The sequence below is a fragment of the Phalacrocorax carbo genome, chromosome 2, assembly GCF_963921805.1.
Source record: "Phalacrocorax carbo chromosome 2, bPhaCar2.1, whole genome shotgun sequence".
NCBI lineage: Eukaryota > Metazoa > Chordata > Aves > Suliformes > Phalacrocoracidae > Phalacrocorax > Phalacrocorax carbo.
The window spans coordinates 96,338,461-96,359,763 of record NC_087514.1 but is presented as its reverse complement, the minus strand read 5'-3'; the positions used below and the strand labels follow the sequence as shown (position 1 = coordinate 96,359,763).

Sequence of the window (21,303 nt, the reverse complement as noted above, 5' to 3'; positions counted from 1 at the left end):
GATCCGTTCCTCAAGCCTTCCTTCCTCTGCTTTGCTCTATGTTCATGGCAGTTTTGCATAGCTGCTGTCATTTCAGCTCACAGCAAAACCACACGTGTGCTGAAAACTACCACCCTCCTACAGCACAGGGGAAACTCTTCCGCAGCTTTCTCTCCTGCCCCTCAGGTCTCAGGAGCCACTGTGCAGTTCACAAGAGAGATTTTAGCACAGAAGTGTCTTTTTTTTTTTTTTTTTTTCCTTTTCTCTCTTCCCCCTGGGATGCAAGACTTGGACCCTACACTGGAAGCTTTTTCTCTAGGAGGGGATGCCCACACACACTGGCATGGTTTGTTGTTCCAAACTTTGCTGTGCCAGTAAAATGACAGGCCTTTTGCCACTTCATGCCGGACTTCCTTACCTTAAGGGAAATGCCTGCCAAGTGCGACAGCACAGCCTGTGTAAAATAAACATATTTTAGGCCTTTCCACTGCAGTCTCACTTTTCTCCCCTTTTCTTCCCCAGATACCAATAAAATACTCCTTTTGGGGTTTCTTCCCCTCCACAATCATTGGGTGCTCTTCCAACTCTCAGCCCCCAGGCTTAGGTTTGGTTTCTTACTCAAGGGGAATGGCGTTTGTCAATTCTATTGCTTAGTGTTAAACTGTACAATTTAAAAGCAGTTATAACCTTAAGCACAATTATTTAATCACAGCATTTAGCAGATTACAGGTTGAAAATACTATATAGACATCAGGCTGGATTTTCAAGCTATGCACGTGAAGGCAGGGCATGGAGATGGCATTGCCTTTCCATTATCTTTCCACCCATCGCCCATGTCGTTAATGGCACCAAATAATAGCTACAGGGGTTGCTATCACTTCCTCCATCTTGCAACAGTGTCACAGTCTGTTCCTCTGTCAGCAATTGCTGGAGGGAAGCGTTCTCTAGAAAAACCTCCACCTACTTTTGAGATGCCTTCTCACACACCTCCATGCTAAGGGTACTGGGAAGGAGTGTAAATAGTCAGCTGCATGTTCATGACAGCCTTAAAACCTGTTCCTGGAATTTGGCTATGTCTGCACAGAAGGCTGCTCTGCAGAACACACATCACTTGAGGATTAGATTGCCAGTGCAGAGGTCCATGATATTGCAGCTTGCCTGCTTCTGCCCCCAAAAAGCTAAATTCACAGGTATGTTTGTGCTAATTGACTTTTCTATTTCCTTTCCTCAGATAATAGAACATCTGAAAAGGAGGGTTTGTGAACTGATTCTTGCTTTCAAGAAACTAATTAAATTTTTCCAGCATTTTTTTCAGAGGCTTTTTCACTTTTCAAACCAGATTTGTGGGGACTATTCTTGTGACTCAAAGTGCAAGGCTCCTGCAAGCTTTGCATGTGAGGAAACTGAGGCAGTAATGAGGCCTTATCTGCAGTCACTCTGCATGCCTGTGATGGAAATAGAAATAAGACCTCTGATCCTTAGTCCGTTGCTCTGTTTGTTAGGCCATTCTGTGTCTCATACTGTCATATTTCCCATGATGGACAAAATTCCAAATTTTTGTCATCAATAGACTGTTGTTCAGGAATAGGCCATTGAGTAACTCTTTCTGCTGTATGCTTCCCATCACTGCTCTTCTATGGTGAAGACCTGGTACTGCTGTTAAATGTTATAGTGACCCGGGGAAACTGGCTATTTACTCAGAATTAATCTCCTGATTTTCAGCCAGGTAACTTGTTGCAGTGGTTTCTATCCTATTTTCTCTTCTTGATTCTACGCTAACTCTTTGCTGATCACTCCTATCACCTTAATTTCTTTCACATATTGCTTGTGAAATTATTTTTCCCTAGTAGCAGCCTTGTTTTTGCCAAACTGTGCAATTTATTTGTTCCTGAAAGTACTGAAAGTTTCCTTGTGACTAAATCCAACCAACTCTTCTGCTTTTTCTCCCCTCAGCAAATAGTCAAATTCCCAGAAATTTTAATGTTGGCCATCCCAATGGGAGGTCTAATAGACAAATTCCCCTGGGTATATTTTTTTATTGGGGTTAGATCACCCAAACCTGGAGTAACAAGAACATCTGTCCAGCTGTTTCTCAATTGCTGGTTGCCGTATCTCAAGGTGAGCCAATATCGGCTTTTCTCTTTTCTCCAGAGGGATTTAAACCCAAAACACTTTGTAGAGTGTCCTAACGTTCAGGCTGGCTTGGTAAAGTCTTTGCCCAGCAAAGGGCTTCCAGCAAGCTGTCATGATGGAAGCACCAAACCTCTTGAAATATTCCGTCTTTGGCTGATGGCAGAATACGAGGGCAATTGCTCAACCTCAGATGGATGATGTATGTCACAAGCAATCCCTTAACACAGGACTAGTGTACTTAGCATTTTCTCATAGGCCTATAAAGCAAATGTTAATCTGTTTTAGCATTAGATACATATTGCCCTCAGTGCTGTGATCAGAAAATGTGCAAATGGCTTATACCAGTTTGTACAGTTTCATGTCCACCACAGCCACAGAGCTGCACAGATTTGGTCCAACTAATCCTGAGAAGAGCCCTGTGGGATGGCACGGTATCTATTTTTAAAAGATAGGTAAAATTTCCAGCCCAAGTATACAAAGGGAATATATGTCAGAAGAAATCTGTCTGTGGTCTTTCTGGGGTGCCAACCGTGCATGTGAGCTGCAGAATCCAGGCATGGGGCTTTTTGAGCGTCTCCCCTACTTTGCACCTGGTGGTTGCATAGACACCTTTGGAGACTGGGATACTCTGGCTTTTGCATGGAAGATGAAAGAAAGGCTAATTGTATTTTCCTGTATCCTGCACACTTGTACAAAGGCTGGAAGCAGTCTGACCCCTAAATGTTGATGATTTTAGTTAAAATTGTCTCCAGGTGACAAGAAGCATTCATTTTTCCCCCCTACCATCCCCAATACACAAATCTTTTTCAAAACTAGATTATCTCCTAAAATCAAAAGCTCTAATTAATTCTACCATTTTATCTACAACAGGCACTGTTAACATCTCATATCATGCTCCAATAAATTTGCCCACAGAGATTAACAACATTTGAGGGGAGGGGGGAGGGGAAAGAGGGAAAAGGAAGAAAAAAAAAAAGGAGGGGGGGAGAAAGCTCTTTCAATTGAAGGCCAGAAACTATTCTTCTCATTGGCCCAGGTACAGCACGGCATTAATGTGGCTATACTGCTCTGGGAACAAATTGGTGTCTCTACGTGGCATGCTGCTGCTGTACCACCGCCTAGCTGTGGAGCTAGGTTGGATGTACCTAATATAGTGCTGCATGCATCCTACGGGGAGAATCCCACTGTGAAATGGAGCAGTTCTGCTCCTTACCAAAAGCCAAAGAGAAACCTTTGCTAAGGAACAGTTACTGCTGATGTTAGTTCAGCTGTGGCAGGGCAATATAAGGCCTTTCTTGCTCAAGTGTGTAACTTGATGAGCGCCTTGACCTGGGAATATGCAGGCAAAAAAAAGGGCTTTGTGAAGGAGCCACGTGGGATATCAATTCGATGATAAAAATATCAGCAAGTGCATCAAATTCAGTTTGTTTACAGAGAACTAGAGGCTGAAGCTTTTTGAACAGGATCTAATTTCATTCCAGAGAGATGCTAGTTACCCACTGGAGAGACAGTAAGTGCAGATAAAAAAACCAAGCATCTGCTGGAAACTCATGTTTGTGCTGCACGTGAAGGAAATGGGAGCTTGAAACACTGGCTATTTGTGTTGGACAAAATGATTTGCATGGAGGATGGGACCAGAAATATGAATCAAAACTGTACCTTTTTTTTTTTCTTAAACAATGGCAAAGTTTATATCTCATAATTCAAGTTCTATGTATGTGGTTCCATGCTTTCTGATTCCAACAGGGACTTGAAATAGAAATGCCAAACCCGGTATGCAGGGCATGATGGATCACCATGTATGCATAGGAATAAAAAGGGTTGTCATTGGAAGTAATTTTGCGTTGAATTACACAATGTGTAATCCAATTGAAATCAGCAGAACGGCACAAGGTGTAATGTAGTGTGCAAAACGTGATCCATTGCATGCAATTTCAACAGGGATACTGTACCACTCATCTAAGTAATGTGCTAAAATTGAATTTGTGAAAGGTAGGGGGAGAAGAATTGTGAAGAATGGTTGCATTTTATAATTGGGAAATACTCTTTCAGAAGGTGACTGAATATATATTTTTAAGGATAACAGATTACACTTGGAAATTGTTTGCTTCATAATAGTGCTGTTGGACCCTTGAAATTCAGCAGGTTCCCTCACTGGAGTAGGGTGGGACCAGCGGAGCCTGCCAGCCTGGGAGCTCTTGCTATCCATTTTCTCCATTGACATGTGTCACATTATCTAATAGTGTTCCTAAATGAACTCCGTCATCATCAGTAAATCTTTTTCTCACGCCTTCAACCAACAGTGTTTCCCCAGGAAAAGCAGCAGGTCTCACACTGGTGTCTCTTGGCACAGTGCCCTCTGTTGCCTGCAGGAAAAAAAAATAATAAAAAAAATCCCGTCCTGTACCTTTGCTTAAACAGTTGAAAATGTGGTAAGTCTTCCAGAAGCAGACTGGGGGTGGGGAAAGTGGGTGCCGTGAGTGCATTGCGGTGTTTTTCAAGTGTTGGGGAAGGCGCAGCATGGTCTGCACTGCTCAGGCTCATGAATGGCCCCTTTGCCAGTGTCCTGTCAAAGCTGACAAGTGAGTTTATTCAAGGCTTGCAATATAAACATAAGATGCAGTTATGTGGTTTACTCGTTACCTACGGTCTCTGCTGAGGCTAAGGAAAATGACATATGATACTTTTAAAACTTTTTAAAAATGAGAAGTTGCCCAGTGTTGGTAGTATTTAACAAGCTGTGTTTTCAAGATATAATCTACTGTCCCGACACTCGCTTGATGCTCTTCAGTTTGAGGGTGCCATTAATGTGCAATTTTTCATTGAATTCTGCCTTGTACTTGTGAAAATTTGAAGATCTACACAAGCCACTTTACCCCCGCCGTGTATTTGGTGATAATCTGGAATAACTTTGTGTTTCCCAGGAATCTTATATTAGATCTAAGTCTAAAATAATATAGATAAATATTATCTATACTTATAATATCTATATATCTATATATCTATATATCTATATCTATATATCTATACTTATAATACAGATTATAATGTTAGATGTAAATAAAAATATAAAATATTAAGCTTCTATGTGTAACCTAGATAAACCTATATAAGTTTAAAGGCATTTGTAATGGACATGAGGTGAGGTAAATGTAACAGATATTGTGGTTCAGTAATGACAATTGAAAATCCAAACTAAATGTCTAGCTTCTAGTTAATGCACAATAATTCTTTTTTCTTCTTGCCAAAATGAGAGCAGTTATTGTTTTGTGGATTACATATCAATTCACTATGTTCTTAAAAACTACAGTTTTATTTTTAACATCCTCAGAACATTTAGATATGAGTAAATCTCACAACACAAAATTTTGGGGAAAAAACCCTCAAAGTTTTCTTGTGAAAGTTTCAAACTTTCCTAAATTATTTTCCAGTTTTAAATCAATGTTTAAATCAACTAAGAACCTATAAATTCACTGGAACTCCAGTCAGTTTTTCATTGCCCAGAAGCTCTCACTGTTTATGCAGTTTTGGTTGGTGATTTTTATTTTTCTTCGCTTCTGCATTCTGTGAGATTTTTTTTTTAAGGGGGCAGGCTGCTTTTTCCTCTCTTATGCTTTAATTGTTTTGAATGGTTATTTTTTATAATCCTTTATAGATTCCCCCCCCCCCCAAGTGTAGATTAGAAGTAAAGGCCTGTATCTACAAAGAAAGAACTTTCAGATATCAAGCTTTGTCAATGTAGGTATTGATTCATGAAAACAGGTGAGTGGGAGCGCTAGTCACAAGACCCACCACGTCTTGAAGAAGGGTGAATAAGTGAAGCAGTTGGAAATGCAGGAGGTGGGACCCTTTTCTCCCCTTCCTCCTGATCCCAAGTCCTAGTTCTTGCTCGCCAAGTTGAAGTGGGCACCCTTTTTGTAGAGGGGATTCAGGTCTGGCCCCAGGATGCTGCTTTGGCTCATGTGGTCACATACTTTTCTCAGAAAGAAACTGGGAAATATGTTAGAACAGAACCTTATGTTTGGGCTGCCCACAGGGCCATATCTGCAAAGTACAACAAAAAGCATCCTTAGGGAAATAAACTCAATTCTGTTGAATGGAGACAGTGAGTATTTACAATGATCGCTAACAGGAGTTGCTACTGAAATCAATGCTTTAAGACAGCTGCGTGGGAAGGAGGACTGCTCTTTTCCATTCCCAGCTGCATCACTATGTTTCAAAAGAACTTCAGGTCAAAATGCTGTCTCAGACTGGAATTTCATCTTTCCAAGATGCCTCTATCTTATGTAAAAGGCTTTTATGGGTTGCCTTAGTAATGCCCAGTAGTGTTCTACTAAGTTATTGGTAGAGACACGTGTTGACCACACTGCTGCCTGAAAAGGGAGACCTATTACTTAATAAGACAAGTTGGCTCAGACCATAGCCTGCATTCTGTCTTCTAATAAAAGCTGGCTCATGCCAAAATTTTTGTTTTTATCCCTAAGACCCAGCGTTGCTCTGAAAACAAGCACCAGTAAATGCTTATTCAAGCTTTTAGTAATCAGTCACCTAGCTATTAATAATTCCTTCATTTTTACATTGGCCAGGAGGCACTTAACAAATCCAAGAGTTTGTCTATTCTTTCATTAAGCTAAAAACCTTGATCAGTAGTACGACGTGAATGGAATAATCGCCTGCCATCCAAATTCCATGCTGTACCCTTGATGTGATGTTACTATGAGCTACCTCATCTCTTTGAGTAGATGATGTTGTAGAAATGCACCTTAGTCATGCCATTTCTGTGGTATTCTCAGGACATAAGCAGTATAATTGACTACAGACATGTTAGCTTTAAAAGTCATCTTAGAGTTTCATCCAGTCCTAGTAATGTGTGTGCAGTCCCATGGGCTGCATCCAAAGATTATGCTAATTTTATTAGCAAGTCCTCTTGCCTTAATTAAACTGTATAAATTCCCACCTGGTCACTGTTGTGCCAACACCCTTCTTTCCATTTCTATTTGAGTGTATAGATAATCTGTGGTTTTGCACTTCAATTCTGATTTCCTGAGCTATCTATTGTGTTTTCCATGTGAAATAACACAATTTTGAGAGGTAGGCAGGGTTTCAAATTGAGTTAATGGATTTGAGCAAACCTCTGGATCAAAGCAAAGACCTAAGTTTCTAAAGTTGGCCAAGTCTTTGTAGGAAAGTGTATTCAAAGTAACCTGCTGTCTGAAAGCACCAAGCTATACACTGCTGTTCAAAACACCTGCAAGCAAGCTCTGTATTAACATTTAGTCTACTGTGTTTATACTACGAAGCACAGCTATGAGAATTCCTTAGTGGACTGTTAATTTACATGTTATACACTTTCAAATATTTCCAAAAGCAAATGTGAAATGATTAGTAATCCATTCACATGCTCACAGAATGTTATTAGCAAAATGCCTTGGGCAGTATGTTATTTTGACTAAAATTGATAAGTTTGTATTTTAAAACTAAAGCAACTCCCCCTGCCCCCAGCAAATCTTAGGACCTTACCAGAGCCCAGACCTCCTGGTCACACCAGTTCTCTAGGTGTATGTTGAGCTGAGGGGGAGGGGGAAAGACCAAAAATACCCCACAAGAGCAGTAATCTAAGGTTTGCTGTGATTTTGACTCTTTAGAAAGCCTCACTGAAAGTCTTCCATGGGGTCATGCAGTTTAAAATGGCTGTTATCTATAAAATCACCATAAGGAGGTGATTCTGGTATTTACCACTCATTCTACCCGGGTAGGTTTTAAAGTGTGTACATTGCTGTGGAGGAATCAAATCTAGTTCTTTTTACTTCTGCATAACTTTCTGTCCCCAGCTATGTGCGGTTCTGACACAACCAAAGCCCTGGACAAAATATCTCATACTCCTCAAAGAAGGGTTGAGGTTGTTCTTTTTTTTAAAGAGGACCAAAGAGCAAGCTGTTTAATGCTATTTGTCAATGTACCTCTTTTTTGAATAATGGTTTCCATGCCTCGCAGACTCAAATATAACATGACACTTCCTCCTAAATGCCAATTATTCTGTCCAGAAGACTTGCCCAAAAGCTTACTCCTCAGAGTTTCACGCCAGACCCACACAATAAAGAACATGGGGTATTAAAATTCAATCAAAGCTGTTGTGATACTACAATTTTGTAAAAAGCCTATGCACCAGCTGAGTATTGCTTGTAGGGTTGCAACATACTTTCCAGCAATTTACATTTACAGCTATGAAGTAATCGAATAAAGAAATGCATCATCATTTTCTTTTTTAGCACATGGGTGAATTATTTTACCAACATGTGAAGGGGTGTTCATATAACATCATGGTGCTTTGCGCTAGAGAAAAACAATTACAGTGAATAAGGTAGAATGGCTCTGTTATTGCAGTACATAAGACTTTGATTACATACTGCCAAGATTCATACCAGCCTAGTACTTGTTGACAGATAAAGTAACAAAAATGAAACTCATTTATTTTTTCTTTATTGAGACCTCAAGGTAAAGCAAATTTTCAGTTCTTGTACTTACTACATTGAAGGAACAAAGACTGACAGTCAAAATGTGCCAGTCCAGAAATATAAATTAAACCTAGTTTCATATCAAAGTTTCATTTAGTCTCTGAAAAGGAGCTGCTGCTTGGATTATTTTTGATCCTAAAACGAATACACTGTAGACTGCTGTAGTGTATCTTGGGTGAACTAACCCCTGGCACATTTAGCTCTTATATGTTTTCCAGGATATAGATCTATGTCTATTCAAGCAGTCTGAAAATTTGTTATGGACTTAATTATTTTACGTTTTCTCTGTTCAGTAATTTACTGTGTTTGCAAACCCAATGAACGTGAGAATGGTTTTAATAGAGTGTAGCACTTTTGCTGAAGGAAAGACATATTTTGAGGAAATAAGTCCTCCCTTCCTCCTTGCGTAAAGAAAATTCTTCTGAATTTTACTGGAAGTTCCTCTAGGCAGATAGATGCTGCATTATTCCTTGATAAGTTTAACAAATGACATTTTTTGTAAACTTGATTAGTTTCTAAAGAGCAGATAAAACTAGCTGTTGAAATGGAAAGTGCTAAAATGAGTGGTTGTATCCCATCAAAATCTTGGATTAGTCACCTAGCCCAACTGAATATAATTGCTGTTCAGATTAATGAGGCAGTATTCTAGTATCTCCTCTGTAATTAAACACTTCTCTGGTTGAATACGGTATTAAAGATGCAGCAGACATTGAAACCTCAGTGGTGAAATTTAAAACTGTTCAAATTGGAGGGGTCAGCTGTGAAACACAAGTTCCTCTGCAGCATGTGTAATTCACTTGTACAACGGGTTTCAAGAATAATTTGCCTTATGTTGGGGATGCTGGATTTTTAAAAATTTTTCTTATCTTTCCATCATCTAAATTTGAGAATTTTTCTCATTAGTTCCTGAGCAAAGGTAACATAAAGTGCACTTGTTTCCAGAATTACCTTTTCTGACCTTTCACAAGATGATAATTGCAGTACTAGTAGGCTTAGAGGACTTGTTAAAAAAATTAAGCTTATAAAGTAGCAAAAAATGCCCCTTTGCTTGCTGGTGTCGATTTCAAAATTAACATTTTGGTTCATGTGCTTCTAATAATCACTGACCCTTACTTCATGTGCTTTCCACAGGAAATGAATACAGCAGAAATTACTTTGACCCGTTGATGGATGAGGAAATAAACCCAAGGCAGTGTGGGATGGAGGTCAGTGAAGAAGGTGAGGCAGAATTAAGTATGTAATTTTGGTGTCAGAATATTCTTTTCCATTCATGAAAATGAGGTGACAAAGATCACATATGCAGCTCTATTTAAATATTGAGGTTTACAATTTAAATTATAAGCCTTAACCGCTCTGAACATGATAGGCAGTATACAGAGTCTTTGATCAAGGACAGCGAGTTAATGGACAGCTAAAAGTGAGGCTGTGCTGTATTCACTCTGCTACCGTAGCAAAATGAATTATGCTCTGAGAATATTGTCTACGCCATGTTCTCTTTAATTAATGAAGTTAGTCCAGAACTGAGTACTAAGCTGTAGATTTTTTGCAACTCTGCTCCTACAGTCCTTCTTGCAGATCAGTTTTATCACTGACCTGAACGCGTGTTTGCCTAATAGAAGGAAACCCCAGAGTCCGCAAAAGTTCCCAGCACACCAGGAGGCTTTTTTGCTTTTCTTTTTGCCAGTTTGGCCAAGATGTTTAGCTTTGCTGTCTGTGGGCAACAACGAGGAGTGGGAGGGTGTGACTCTGCAGAGTTGGGAGAACAGAAGTTATGCATAGGTATGAGAGAGATTAACCAGGAGGTATTGTCTAGTGGAGGAAATTCTCCTTCGCTGTCATGGCTTTTAGATAAAAAAGGGTGGGAACGGGCCTGCCTGAATTTGCATGGGTGTAAGTGAGAACATCATCATGGAAATGAAGTGCTTACCTATGCACTGAATGCGTTGGCCCGGATCCTGTTGTTATGCACTAACAACCTGATAGCACGCAAGACCCAGTTCTCCTGTGTTACTTTGCTAGCCCTTTGCTTTTTAAAACCTTGCACTTATTTGTACTGCAGAGACTCTCCAGACATGCAGCTGTAGTCAAATCTAAAAAAGTTTGTGTATTATAAAGGGTCTCAAAGTAGGTCACTTCTGAAATTCATGAGAAACTTTTGAATAGATATGGACGTTTAAACTTTTGAAGCAAAAACTTGTGTGACTGAGAAAAGCAGGCTCTAATGCATGTCAGTAAATTGAACTTCTGTGTACTGGTGAAAAATGCTTATCAAGGGTGAATTACATCTAACCCCATATAATTTCCCCATTCATTGTATAGGACTGCAACGTAATACCTTGAAAGTCAACTTCTGGTTCAGAGTTTTTAAATGAAAGATTTTTTTTTTTTCTTCTGTTGATACTGCCTTGGTTCATCTTATGAATAGGTTTGATGAGTCATGATCTGCTTTATAACCAGTGAATGAAAAGCAGATTAGATTTCTGTAACTGTATGCGTGCCTTGTAAGGCACATCTGTACGTGTGCCTTCCATGTACAGATAGAGTGGTGGCATAAGGGATACAGTACAGTTTTCTTTGGGGGAAAAAATGTTCTCTTGCCTGTGTTGAGGAGGCTGAGTGGTACACACTTAACCTTAAATGTTCGTGGTTGGTGGATAGTTGGCTTTTTTTGGTTTGGTGGTTTGGGTTTTTTTGGTGTTTTGTTTTGTGTGTTCGGTGGTGGTTTTATTTATTTATTTATTTTTTATTTGGAACAGATGTAACCTCTGAGAAAGTCCATCCAGTTCTGGGGGTGGGAGTGCAGAAGTGGTTTTAGGTGCTTGCGTATCAGGCTAGACCTGACATCCATGTGTGAACAGCTGTCCTTTTGGCATTCCTCCTTTTTCTCCCCAGCAAAAATGTCACTCAAAGGTTGGGGTAACACTTGTTTATTAAAGGTCTGTTAGCAATGGTGCTAGCCTCAGGTTGGTTGTGTTGACATCTGCAGAGCAGTTATAACACTATACTTACCAACACCTCTGCCAAGAGCAAGTTTTCCACCTTGGAGATATTAAAAAACCGGCTGGACATGGTCCTGGGAAACCTGGCTCTAGATGGCCCTGTTTGAGCAGGAGAGGTGGACCAGATGACTTCCAGAGGCCCCTTCACACCTCGGCCAGTCTGATTTGGTGATACTCGCAAACCAGGCTTGTTGTCTGCTTTCCTTTTCCTTGCAGAAGTGTAAAATAAGTGGAACTACATTTGTATGTAGTGGATGGAGTTAAAAGGACAGTCAGAACTGAAATCTGGTCTTGCACAGTCATCCCCTGATTGGAAGCTATATTTGTTTACCTTTCCTTTACAGCTAGCAGCTTGTCACTAACAAGAGACAAAAGCAGAACAAGATGAAGAAATCAGGGCACACTTTAAAGTTACACTCTTTTTATGACTTAAGCAAGTCAGGCCCAATGCCCAAAGAGAATAGCTGGTGAAAAGCAAATCTTCAGCCACTAACTCTATTATGCAAAGTTAAATATAATTTTAATGTGTTCATCATATGGGATTCTTTAATGGGTTATTCTGTGAAAATGAAGATATTAGCAATTATCTTTTCTATATTTGATAAATTAAATTTGTTCTGGAAGTTTGCCTGAGTTGATAATGCCCTGAGAACAAACACCACCCCACTATGGATTTGCTTCCCCCCCTCGCCGAGGGAACGTTTCCATGTTACACGCTAAAAGAAATGTAAAAGATTCTGTCCTTGCAGAATATGTTTGCAGAAGCCTCCCTCTTTGAATGTTCAGTGTAACTGAAAAACTTGGCTCTGAAATTTCATGGTAAAGAAAATTTATTCTTTGAAATTGTATCGGGCACTTAAAAAGATCTACCCAAGGTTGCTTGTAGCTGTACTTCAGTTCAACTACCTTGCATGCATTTCTTTGGCCTTCTAACTGCATGTCTTCACTGACAACTTGGAGAGGCTAGGGTCTGAGAGATCTGGAGAGAAGAGAGTCTCAATTGGTCATTTCTCCCTTGAATATAGACACTTGAAGGGATTTTTTAGGCCTCATGGGAAAAGGTTATGTGTGCGTGTCTCTCTTGCTCCTTTTTAAAATCTGTGGATATTACTGGGAATTTGAATGACTGACCAGCCACAAAACCAACATTCACAGTGTGCTGCAATGACTACTCATACTAGATAGTGTGTTAGCATGAACAACAGGGTAAAATTTCTAAAAAAGTTCCAAAATCACACCAGAAAAGAAATTAGGTACTTTGAATTTTATTAAGAGTCACATAGAATTCATCTGGCAATTTGAATATAAATAATCATTTCAACTAGTCTATTAATTGAATTAGTAAACCAGTTTCAGCCCAGATCAAGATATATTACTCACCATTTAAAAATATATGATTATATATTTTTTATTTTAAACTCTTTCATAACTCAGAAGAAAATGAGTCACCTCTGCTATGAACCTAGCACAGTGTGAAAACTACTTGTAAGTATCAGTGGTTTCTTAACTTTTGTATTTTTATCTCTTTATTTATAGTTTAAAATAGGGTTTCCTGAAATACTACCTCAAGAAACAATAGATGTTTCACTGTTGTTTTTTTAAGATGCCATGAAATTTGATGAGCAAATCCTGTATGGTAAACTGATGAAGCTTCTAGATGAAGAAAACAAGATGCTGGACTTCCAAGGTAAAAAACAGAATCATTTGCATAAAGCAAAATAAAACTCTTTTTGAGTCTGGATGCAGGGCGGAAAACACATAATCCACCCCCTTGAACTCAGAAGCAAAAGGGTTGTTGATTTTAATGCAAGCCCCTAATACCTTTTCCTCCAAATGTTTTTGTTTTGAGTCATGTTTATGTGGTTTTAAGTGTAACATAAGTGGCGTGCTTTCCGTAGGCTGCTTCATTGCACGTTGAATTCCACCCTTATGAAGGAAGACTGGAAATATAATTGCTTATCTGCTCAAAGCTAGAAATCTAAATCCTTATTTGAGATCATAAATGGGTGGGCCATTTGTCAGATGCACAGGTCACATCACACAGTGTCTGAGGTTATCTGTGCAAGGATTTACACTACCAGGTGAGTAACAAAATGTTTTCTGTGGCTTTTTAGAAAATACGAATTGATGTTCCATCTACAGTAAAAACTATGAAGTGTAGGAGAAGAGATTTCTTCACCTTGGGCCAACAGCCTTACTTTAGCTTCCCTTATTTTTATAGGCATTATTTAACACCCAGTTGTTTCACCAGACTGTTACCACCACAGCCTTTACACAAGGTGCACGTCTGCTGCTCTCCTCTGGTTCATCCTAGGAGAAGTGACATATGAAGAAGCCCCACCTCAGGGCTGCCCGAGTATTTTTGGGTATCCCTCCCCCTTCCTTTTTCAGCAGAGGTCTTTTGTGCAAAAGTATTTTCTATTCTTTGTATCTGTATGAGGTTTCCTGTTATATTTCAGTTATACACAGGACCTACTCTGTCAGAGAGACAGAGCAGGCGCTTGCCTAAGGCACTGGAACTCCAGGAGCTGCAATATGTTTTATGACTATTTAGTTTGTGAGCAACTTTGTTCTAGAAGAGGCAAACATTTTCATTTGCCTAGCATTGCAAAATCCCTTGAACTGGCACTGGGCATATCAGTAACATCTTTGAAACCCATCTTGTCTCATTTTAAATGCAAGGAAAAGAAAGTACAACCATCACAGCTAAATTCATGTGGATAGCATAAGTAAAATCTTTAACAAATTATTAGCAAGCTCTCTATTGTTGCATGTTAATGTAGAACTCCACATTACTGAGAAAGATTATACTAGTGCTGCAGGTCGATTGTTGCTTTTATCTTGCAAAAACATAGATTAAAATAAAAACAGGTTTGGCTGTGAAGTCAACTTTATTTCAATAAGAAATACTAACGTGGGGTGTCTGTGGTACTTATGTCATCCCCGTCTACCAATATTTACAGCATTTCAATAGCTTTATCATAAAAATAAAACTGTATGATTGAGGAAAATGTCCTGATATCATTTGAGAGGCTGCCCCAGGCTGGGGCCTCGTACCCTTTCCATTAGCTTTCTGAAAGTTAACTTTTGAGGCTCCCCCAAAGTGATGGGAGAGGTGGAGAGAAGCACCTCTGGGCAGCGGTTCAGCCCACCTCACGGAGACGCCTCTTAGCTGATTAGATAAATTGCACCTTGGAAGCAGTTTTTCTCCTTCCTTTGGCTCTAGAAGGGTCTTAGATGACTGACTTAGACTCGGCGATTGCCTTTTGTGTGGCTAAAGGTAAGTGAGCCAAATTGCACCATGTGTATTTGTCCACTTTTAAGCAAGGGAACCAAGGAGTGAAGGGAGAGCCTTCCCCATCCATCAGTGGTTAGTCTCTCCTTCAGCTAGGTGCCCTGAAACTTTATAGTATATTACAAATAACATTAATGAATATTGTTAAGAAAAACAGACACTTTATAGAGGATAATGGCAAATAGCATATTTAGAGAGAAATAGGGTTTCACTGACCACCTAAAATGTTTATAATTTAAACTTACCAGGCACATTTAAACTAAAAATGTCTTTTTCTCCAACTACTTTCATCAAACGACCATGAGAGGCAAAATTCTCTTATTGCTGTTTGGTTATGTGGGGTGTGAGACATGTTCAAATCTCATCCATCCAAAGCCATTTGAACGCACACGATGTGCTCTATGGATGGTGATCTTGTGCCGAGGTTGCTGAGCTGACAGCTCACTGATTCAATTCAAGGGCAAGCAAATGCATTAACACGTGTGTCTTGCACTCTGGGAGCACATCAGTGCCCCCTCTGTAGGCACGAAGGCAGTGAGTGGGGAAGATACCACAGCCCACAGCTGTCTTGTATCTTGAGCAGTGCCTCAGTGCTTTTATTTCTTAGAAGTGCCATCAAAGCTAGTCCTGTGGGTAAATGTTGTACCCCGTCCTAGCTGATTTTTTTACTTTTCTTGGCTTGGATGAATAAAATCCAGAAAAGAGCAAGATTTTAATGAGGAAGTAAGACTTGTGCAGTCTCCACCTCTGTATGCCTGTATCAGGCTCTAGTTATTTCTGCCTGTCTTTCTCCCTCCCAATTTTTGAACCTGTTGTTCAATTCCCAACCCTTTTTTTTAAGAAAGATCAAGTCTCACAGGTATGACTTCCCTACCAGTTTTATGGAAGTGGGCAGCTGAGCAGAACAGACAAGCATTATTAATGTCTTCAATGAGGGAAAAGCTAATATGGGAGTTTGACCTTTATTAGACATCAGAAAATCCATAGAAAACTAGGATTCATTTGGTTCCACTCTTACACAACCGCTTCTTTTCTTCATTTGACCACTGAGCTGAAAAATCACGTAGTTGTACAGTCCTAATTAATAGATGATCCCCAAAGGAAAGGAAAGAACATGGCTCAGAATTTATATAATTGTATATTTAAAGCATTTTGTCACCGAGTAACCTGTTGGTCACTCTTGTGGTATCTGTTATAAGGCAACTTAAAAATGAACATTGGTTGGCTATTTTTTAGAGGAAGGTGTAGCCTGTATATTTCTTACCTAGGGATAAAATCTCTCAAGCAATAGAAGATCATGATCCATGCACATCTAAAATGATGCTAGGTGAATACCATAAAAAAATATTTTCTATCCAATTATTCTTTGGCAATAACTGAAAAATTGAAATGCAGTGTTTTGCAGCATTTTAGTTATTTGAAACTGATGCATGAGCCTTTGGTGATGTACTTTTTTTAGCTACAATTTGTACAGTCTCTTCTAGAACCAGGCAGCCAAAATGCATTTTCCATGTGGAGTTTATAGCTGCTTCGTACATTCAAACACATGCTGAGCTGTAGTCTGCTGGTGAACCTACCCTTTAAATTCTCATCTCAGTATATAGACCACTGCTATCTCATGGATAAATGCAGGGGTAAATGAAGTTACACGTAGCCAAGCTAATACCAGAGATTGTTTTAATTACAGCCCAGCATCTGCAAATATAGGAGAAGTGATTTAAACCATGTGGAAAATATAACTCACAGTGTTAAGTACAGCTGAGGTAATGAAAAGATTGACACAGATGCAGTGAGTTTTTAATTAGTTTATCAATCTATCAATGAATTTCCTCATAATTTTTTAGCCATTTCGTTGCGTGTGTACAAAGTAGTAATGTTTTTAACATTACTGTTTGTAATGTAAGTGTTTGTAACTTCTGTACAGCAAGGAGGTGGAGGCTTTGTTTTGGTCAAGCATTGCTCCAGGCCAGCAGCTGAAGCCTGTAACCTGGGGGTCAGTTCAGACAAGGAGCAACCTGATGGTGACCGAGTTTCAGAGGGCTCTTTGCGAAGCCAGTGTGGAAGGAACAGGCCAGCTGAACAACCCTGTTCTCTCCCTGACTCCAGCTCAGGCAAATGAACAGTTTTTTGAACTGTACTTAAATGAGCATATGTATCTCTTCATCAAATATTTTTCAAATCCAAATCAAAATTTACCTATATTTTCAGCAATTATTTCCTAAGAAAAGGCTCTTGAAGATGTTCTCTCTCTTCTTTTGCTCTTTTACCACAAAACATGCGCTAATGAGCCCAGCGTCTTCCACTAAAACTGAGTTCACTTGATATGATTCCTCACAAAAATAATAAACACAAAAAAGTAAAAAGATGTTTTGATGAATCACACTGCATGGTCATCTTTGCAAAACAAATGTGTTTATTCCTTTTTTGATATATAAGGACTCTCTCTCTACACCCAGAGGATCCGGAGATAGGAATGTACAGTCTTCCCAGGATGTAAATTCACACTGCTCCTGTGAAAGCCTTAAAGCAGCTGATTTATACCAGCTGAGCATATGGCCCATTGTGTACAACACAGCATCGAGGGGAACAAGCAATGCTGCATCTTCTGCTGTTGGCAATGTTTCCTTTTCCAGCGCTTCCTGGATTTTCTTTCTCCTAGCCAAACCCTTAATGTTACAGTAAATTTAAATGTAAATATTGTTTTGTTTTTGCAGTTAATAGTTGTAGGTCAAATCACTTTTCATTAGGCTTGTAAGATGCTACATGAAGAGATTTTGTACCCTAAGGTAATGGTTTGAGTTGTTTATATCTACTGTACACTTCCCCCAACATGATTTTGAATTGTATCCTGTTGTAATTAAATAAAAAAAACACACCCTGCTTCCTGTGTGTTGGTGGCACTGAGGTGATTTAAGTACTCAGGAGGCTCAACAATTGAAGTCATTAAACAATGAGTAGTGAGCAAAACTGAAAATTTTAATAGCCTTAGTTTTATCTTTTCTTTTATGGTCTTCATCAGAGAATGAGAGACTTCAAAAGGGAGTGAGGAAAAAAAAATCTTTTAACTGCTTTCATGTCTTAGGATGGACAAAGAGAAGAACAAATAACTAGATATGGCAGTTTCTTGCAGAGAAAGGGGCAGAGAACTATAAAAACATGCACTTACACAAAAATGTGACGCAAGAAAGTCAGATGTGGACAACCTGATATCTGTCATTTTTAGTGATCCTAATGTGGAGAAATGAGAAAAAAATTGTCATCTTTATTATTTATGACCCAAACTAGTATTAGTACTGTGGCAGGTATCAATGAGAAGACCTATTTTTTATGTAGCATGATGAATTAAACTGAAAAAAACCCATAGCTTCTCTTTCAAAGTCAACTTTACAAATAGGATTTATTTTTATGTATGGGCAGCATGTACCCTTTGGTTCTGCATACGTCACTGCAGTGAAATCAGGGAAATGATGTGGGTGAGAGCAGAACTGGACCCAATTAATTAGGCAGGAGCTGCACACACACACCTGGGGGAGGAATCTGATCCTCCAGGGTGAGTGGGAGGAAGATGACATGCTCACTGTGGCTCCACCTAAAACTCCCTTTCAATTGCAGTAATTCCTTGTCTTCCTCAGGAGTGGAAGCCAAAGTAATTCCAAATCCCAATTCCTTTAAGAATTGCAGGGGAGGGAAGTGATGGTGGAAATGCGGAGTGCCCCTTTATAAAATTATTTAAGGAACAAGCTACATGTGCTAAATTTATCCCTGTATGCAGAAGTTGCTCTTGAGAAGAGCTTTCCTGGTAGTGGCACTTGGAACTGCCAGTTGTTCTTCTGCTGCTATTTATTAGTGTTCACTTGACGGCATGAATTGTTGTCTTAAAATGTTTGTAGGCCAAACACGTTAACTGAGAAGGTACTAATCAGTGAATGAACTCTCATTTTCTAAGAGATAATCTGCAACTTTTGTTTCAAGCAGGCCATGTCGCTAGTGAAAATTTTCCAGACAACTTGATGCCTGTCAGCTCCAGTAAGGCACGTGACCTTCACAGGGAGCTGGATGATGAAGTGATTCCTTCATATATCGAACAGTTTGAGAGAGATGTTCAGGATGACATAATTCTGCTTGGCAGCTTTTCACTGGAACAGGTCAGAGTTAAGAACTATAAGACAATTTTATTGCTTGCTTCATAACATGATGCTGGCTTGTTAACCTTGTACACCCCAATTCTATTTCACTGCCTGGCGATACATTTATTGAAAGGGGAAAAGATAACCCATTTCATTGGCTTGCTTTATGTGACTGATACTTTGCTAAGCTAACAGCAGGACCTTTATCTTTGTCTCTATATCAATATGAATAAAAATAGATTGCCTTTGTTGTTTCTTTCCTAAATAGTGGAGTGTCTCTGACTGCTTTGTAGTGAGTATTGCAATTGAGTTTCAATCAAGAACCTAAGCTTAAGATATCTCTCTCTGCCAAATTTAACAGAGGTTTATTCATCTATCAATGAGCAAGTTCGGATTGGAGCCTAGGAAGGATTTATGCAGCAATGTTCGTTGTACAGAGGATAAGATTATTCCCAAATTATAAATCTGTTGTGTTTTTCAGAGTAGCAAAGTTTCCTATGCTTTTCTTTTTTGTCATTTCATAATCTAAAGAGACAAGGTTGGGTTCTTGTTGACAGAGGCATGAGTTTTCAGGGCTGAAATGATACTTGTGGGCACCTAACTACCATTTATCCCTTTGAAAAATCTTGTACCAGCATTAGGGGACAGGAAGAGAGATTAATTGATGAATCTATAATTTTTAATTAGCAACATGAGAACAGCGCACTGGCTCTGATGGGCTTAAAATAGGTTATCCAGTGACTGATGGTGATCTAAGATTTCTTTTATTTTCAGAGGAAGTTTTTAGAATTTTTTCATTGCAGGATTGAACCTCATCATTGCCTTCTGTGTGTTGGTGAGGGGCGCAATTGCTGCTTCCCTATAAATCCTTGTGTAGCTGTATTTCCCTCCTGCTGTGTTTTTTTGTAGCTGTATGCATCATGCATAGAAGGTGGTTTGGGGAATATTGTTCAGAGAACATGAAATGGGAGGAAACATGAGGGAAAAGGACTTGGATGGTATTAAAAGCTTCACCTGCCTCAGGGGACTGATGGAGTAGGACCCTGGGAACACGTGAACAGAGAGTGCTGCACCTTTCCAGAGACATTAGTATATATTGAGAGTTTACACTTTAACTAAGTTTGGGCTGTTTGGATGACCCCAAAGGTTCATGAGCCTCTGTGACACCTGAAGGGAACACAATAGGTTTGTCAATCCTTTGTTTACCCTCCCTCAAACATGGTCACTGGGAGACTGATTGTCTTAGATATTTTTTTTGGAGGTGTTCAACAAAGCTTGTTTCCTAGACAGAGGCAAGATATCCAGTTATCCCAGAACAACATTCTACTTTTTAACTAATGACTGCATATGTGAATCCATATATAATACAATATAATACTGCATTTCTTCCTTGTCTTCTTCCAAAAGAAAGGAAATTCTCGTTTAATGTGATTGTTTGAAGTGGTATACCATGAGCTTACAGATAGGGACTTAATACTTTATATTGCACAGAAGAGGTCTTGAATGCCTGTGCTTTCTGTCCATTCCTCCCACACATCTCTAACTTCAGCTGTCCATGCCCTGTTTAGGAATTCAATCATACTGACATGGTATCAGCTGTCACATCTGCACCCTGCAATGCAGAAGGTAACAGGAGGGTCACTGTAAAATCTATATTGGCTTCTAAATCAGTGACATATATGTCCACCCTTTCCTTGGAAGCACATAGAAATGGTGCATTCAGTCACTTTGAAGAGAAAATAGAAGGTGACACTGGAAGTAGGGACTGCAAATATGCACCGCTTACATCATACTGGTGTTCAAAGACATCTAACAGTAATGTGAGCATGCTTATTCTTCTTTAATTGACCTTCTTTATTCTTTAATGACTGTCTTTCCTCTTTGATCTGTGGATATACCCCTGCAGCACCGCAGTGTCAATGCCTTTCCGCAGCAGCTACATGTTCAGTGGTAGACTTGCTGCCATGGTCTTCAGAATCTGTCACTGCCATCTTTGGGATGCTTCCAGCTTTTGTTGTTTGAGTGTATGTTTATTGGTTTGAAAAAGTCTTTAATTTGCCGCATCCCATTTACTACTTATTCAGGAAAAAAAAAAAACAACAAAAAAACCCTTCACTTCCTTCTGCCAATTTAGTGAGTAGCAGATGTACTTTAGCCAGTATAATTTATGATTAGTTAATTTAATCTGCCATAATGACATAAAGTGAGCCTGAAACAAGCTTCTATCAATTTTGCCGTTAGAGGTAACATAATAT

The 21,303-nt window shown here is 39.3% G+C and overlaps 1 protein-coding gene across 1 annotated transcript in view; it reads left to right on the top strand.

Annotated features, from left to right (window-relative positions):
- LOC104042547 (orofacial cleft 1 candidate gene 1 protein homolog) overlaps positions 1–20,011 on the top strand; it is a 28,963-nt gene extending 8,952 nt beyond the window's left edge. Inside the window, exons 4-7 of the mRNA XM_064441794.1 lie at positions 9,759–9,845; positions 13,230–13,313; positions 18,897–19,066; positions 19,958–20,011. Of these exons, the coding sequence (XP_064297864.1) occupies positions 9,759–9,845; positions 13,230–13,313; positions 18,897–19,066; positions 19,958–20,011 (395 nt within the window). The remainder of the gene's footprint in view (positions 1–9,758; positions 9,846–13,229; positions 13,314–18,896; positions 19,067–19,957) is intronic.
- The last annotated feature ends 1,292 nt before the right edge of the window (positions 20,012–21,303 follow it).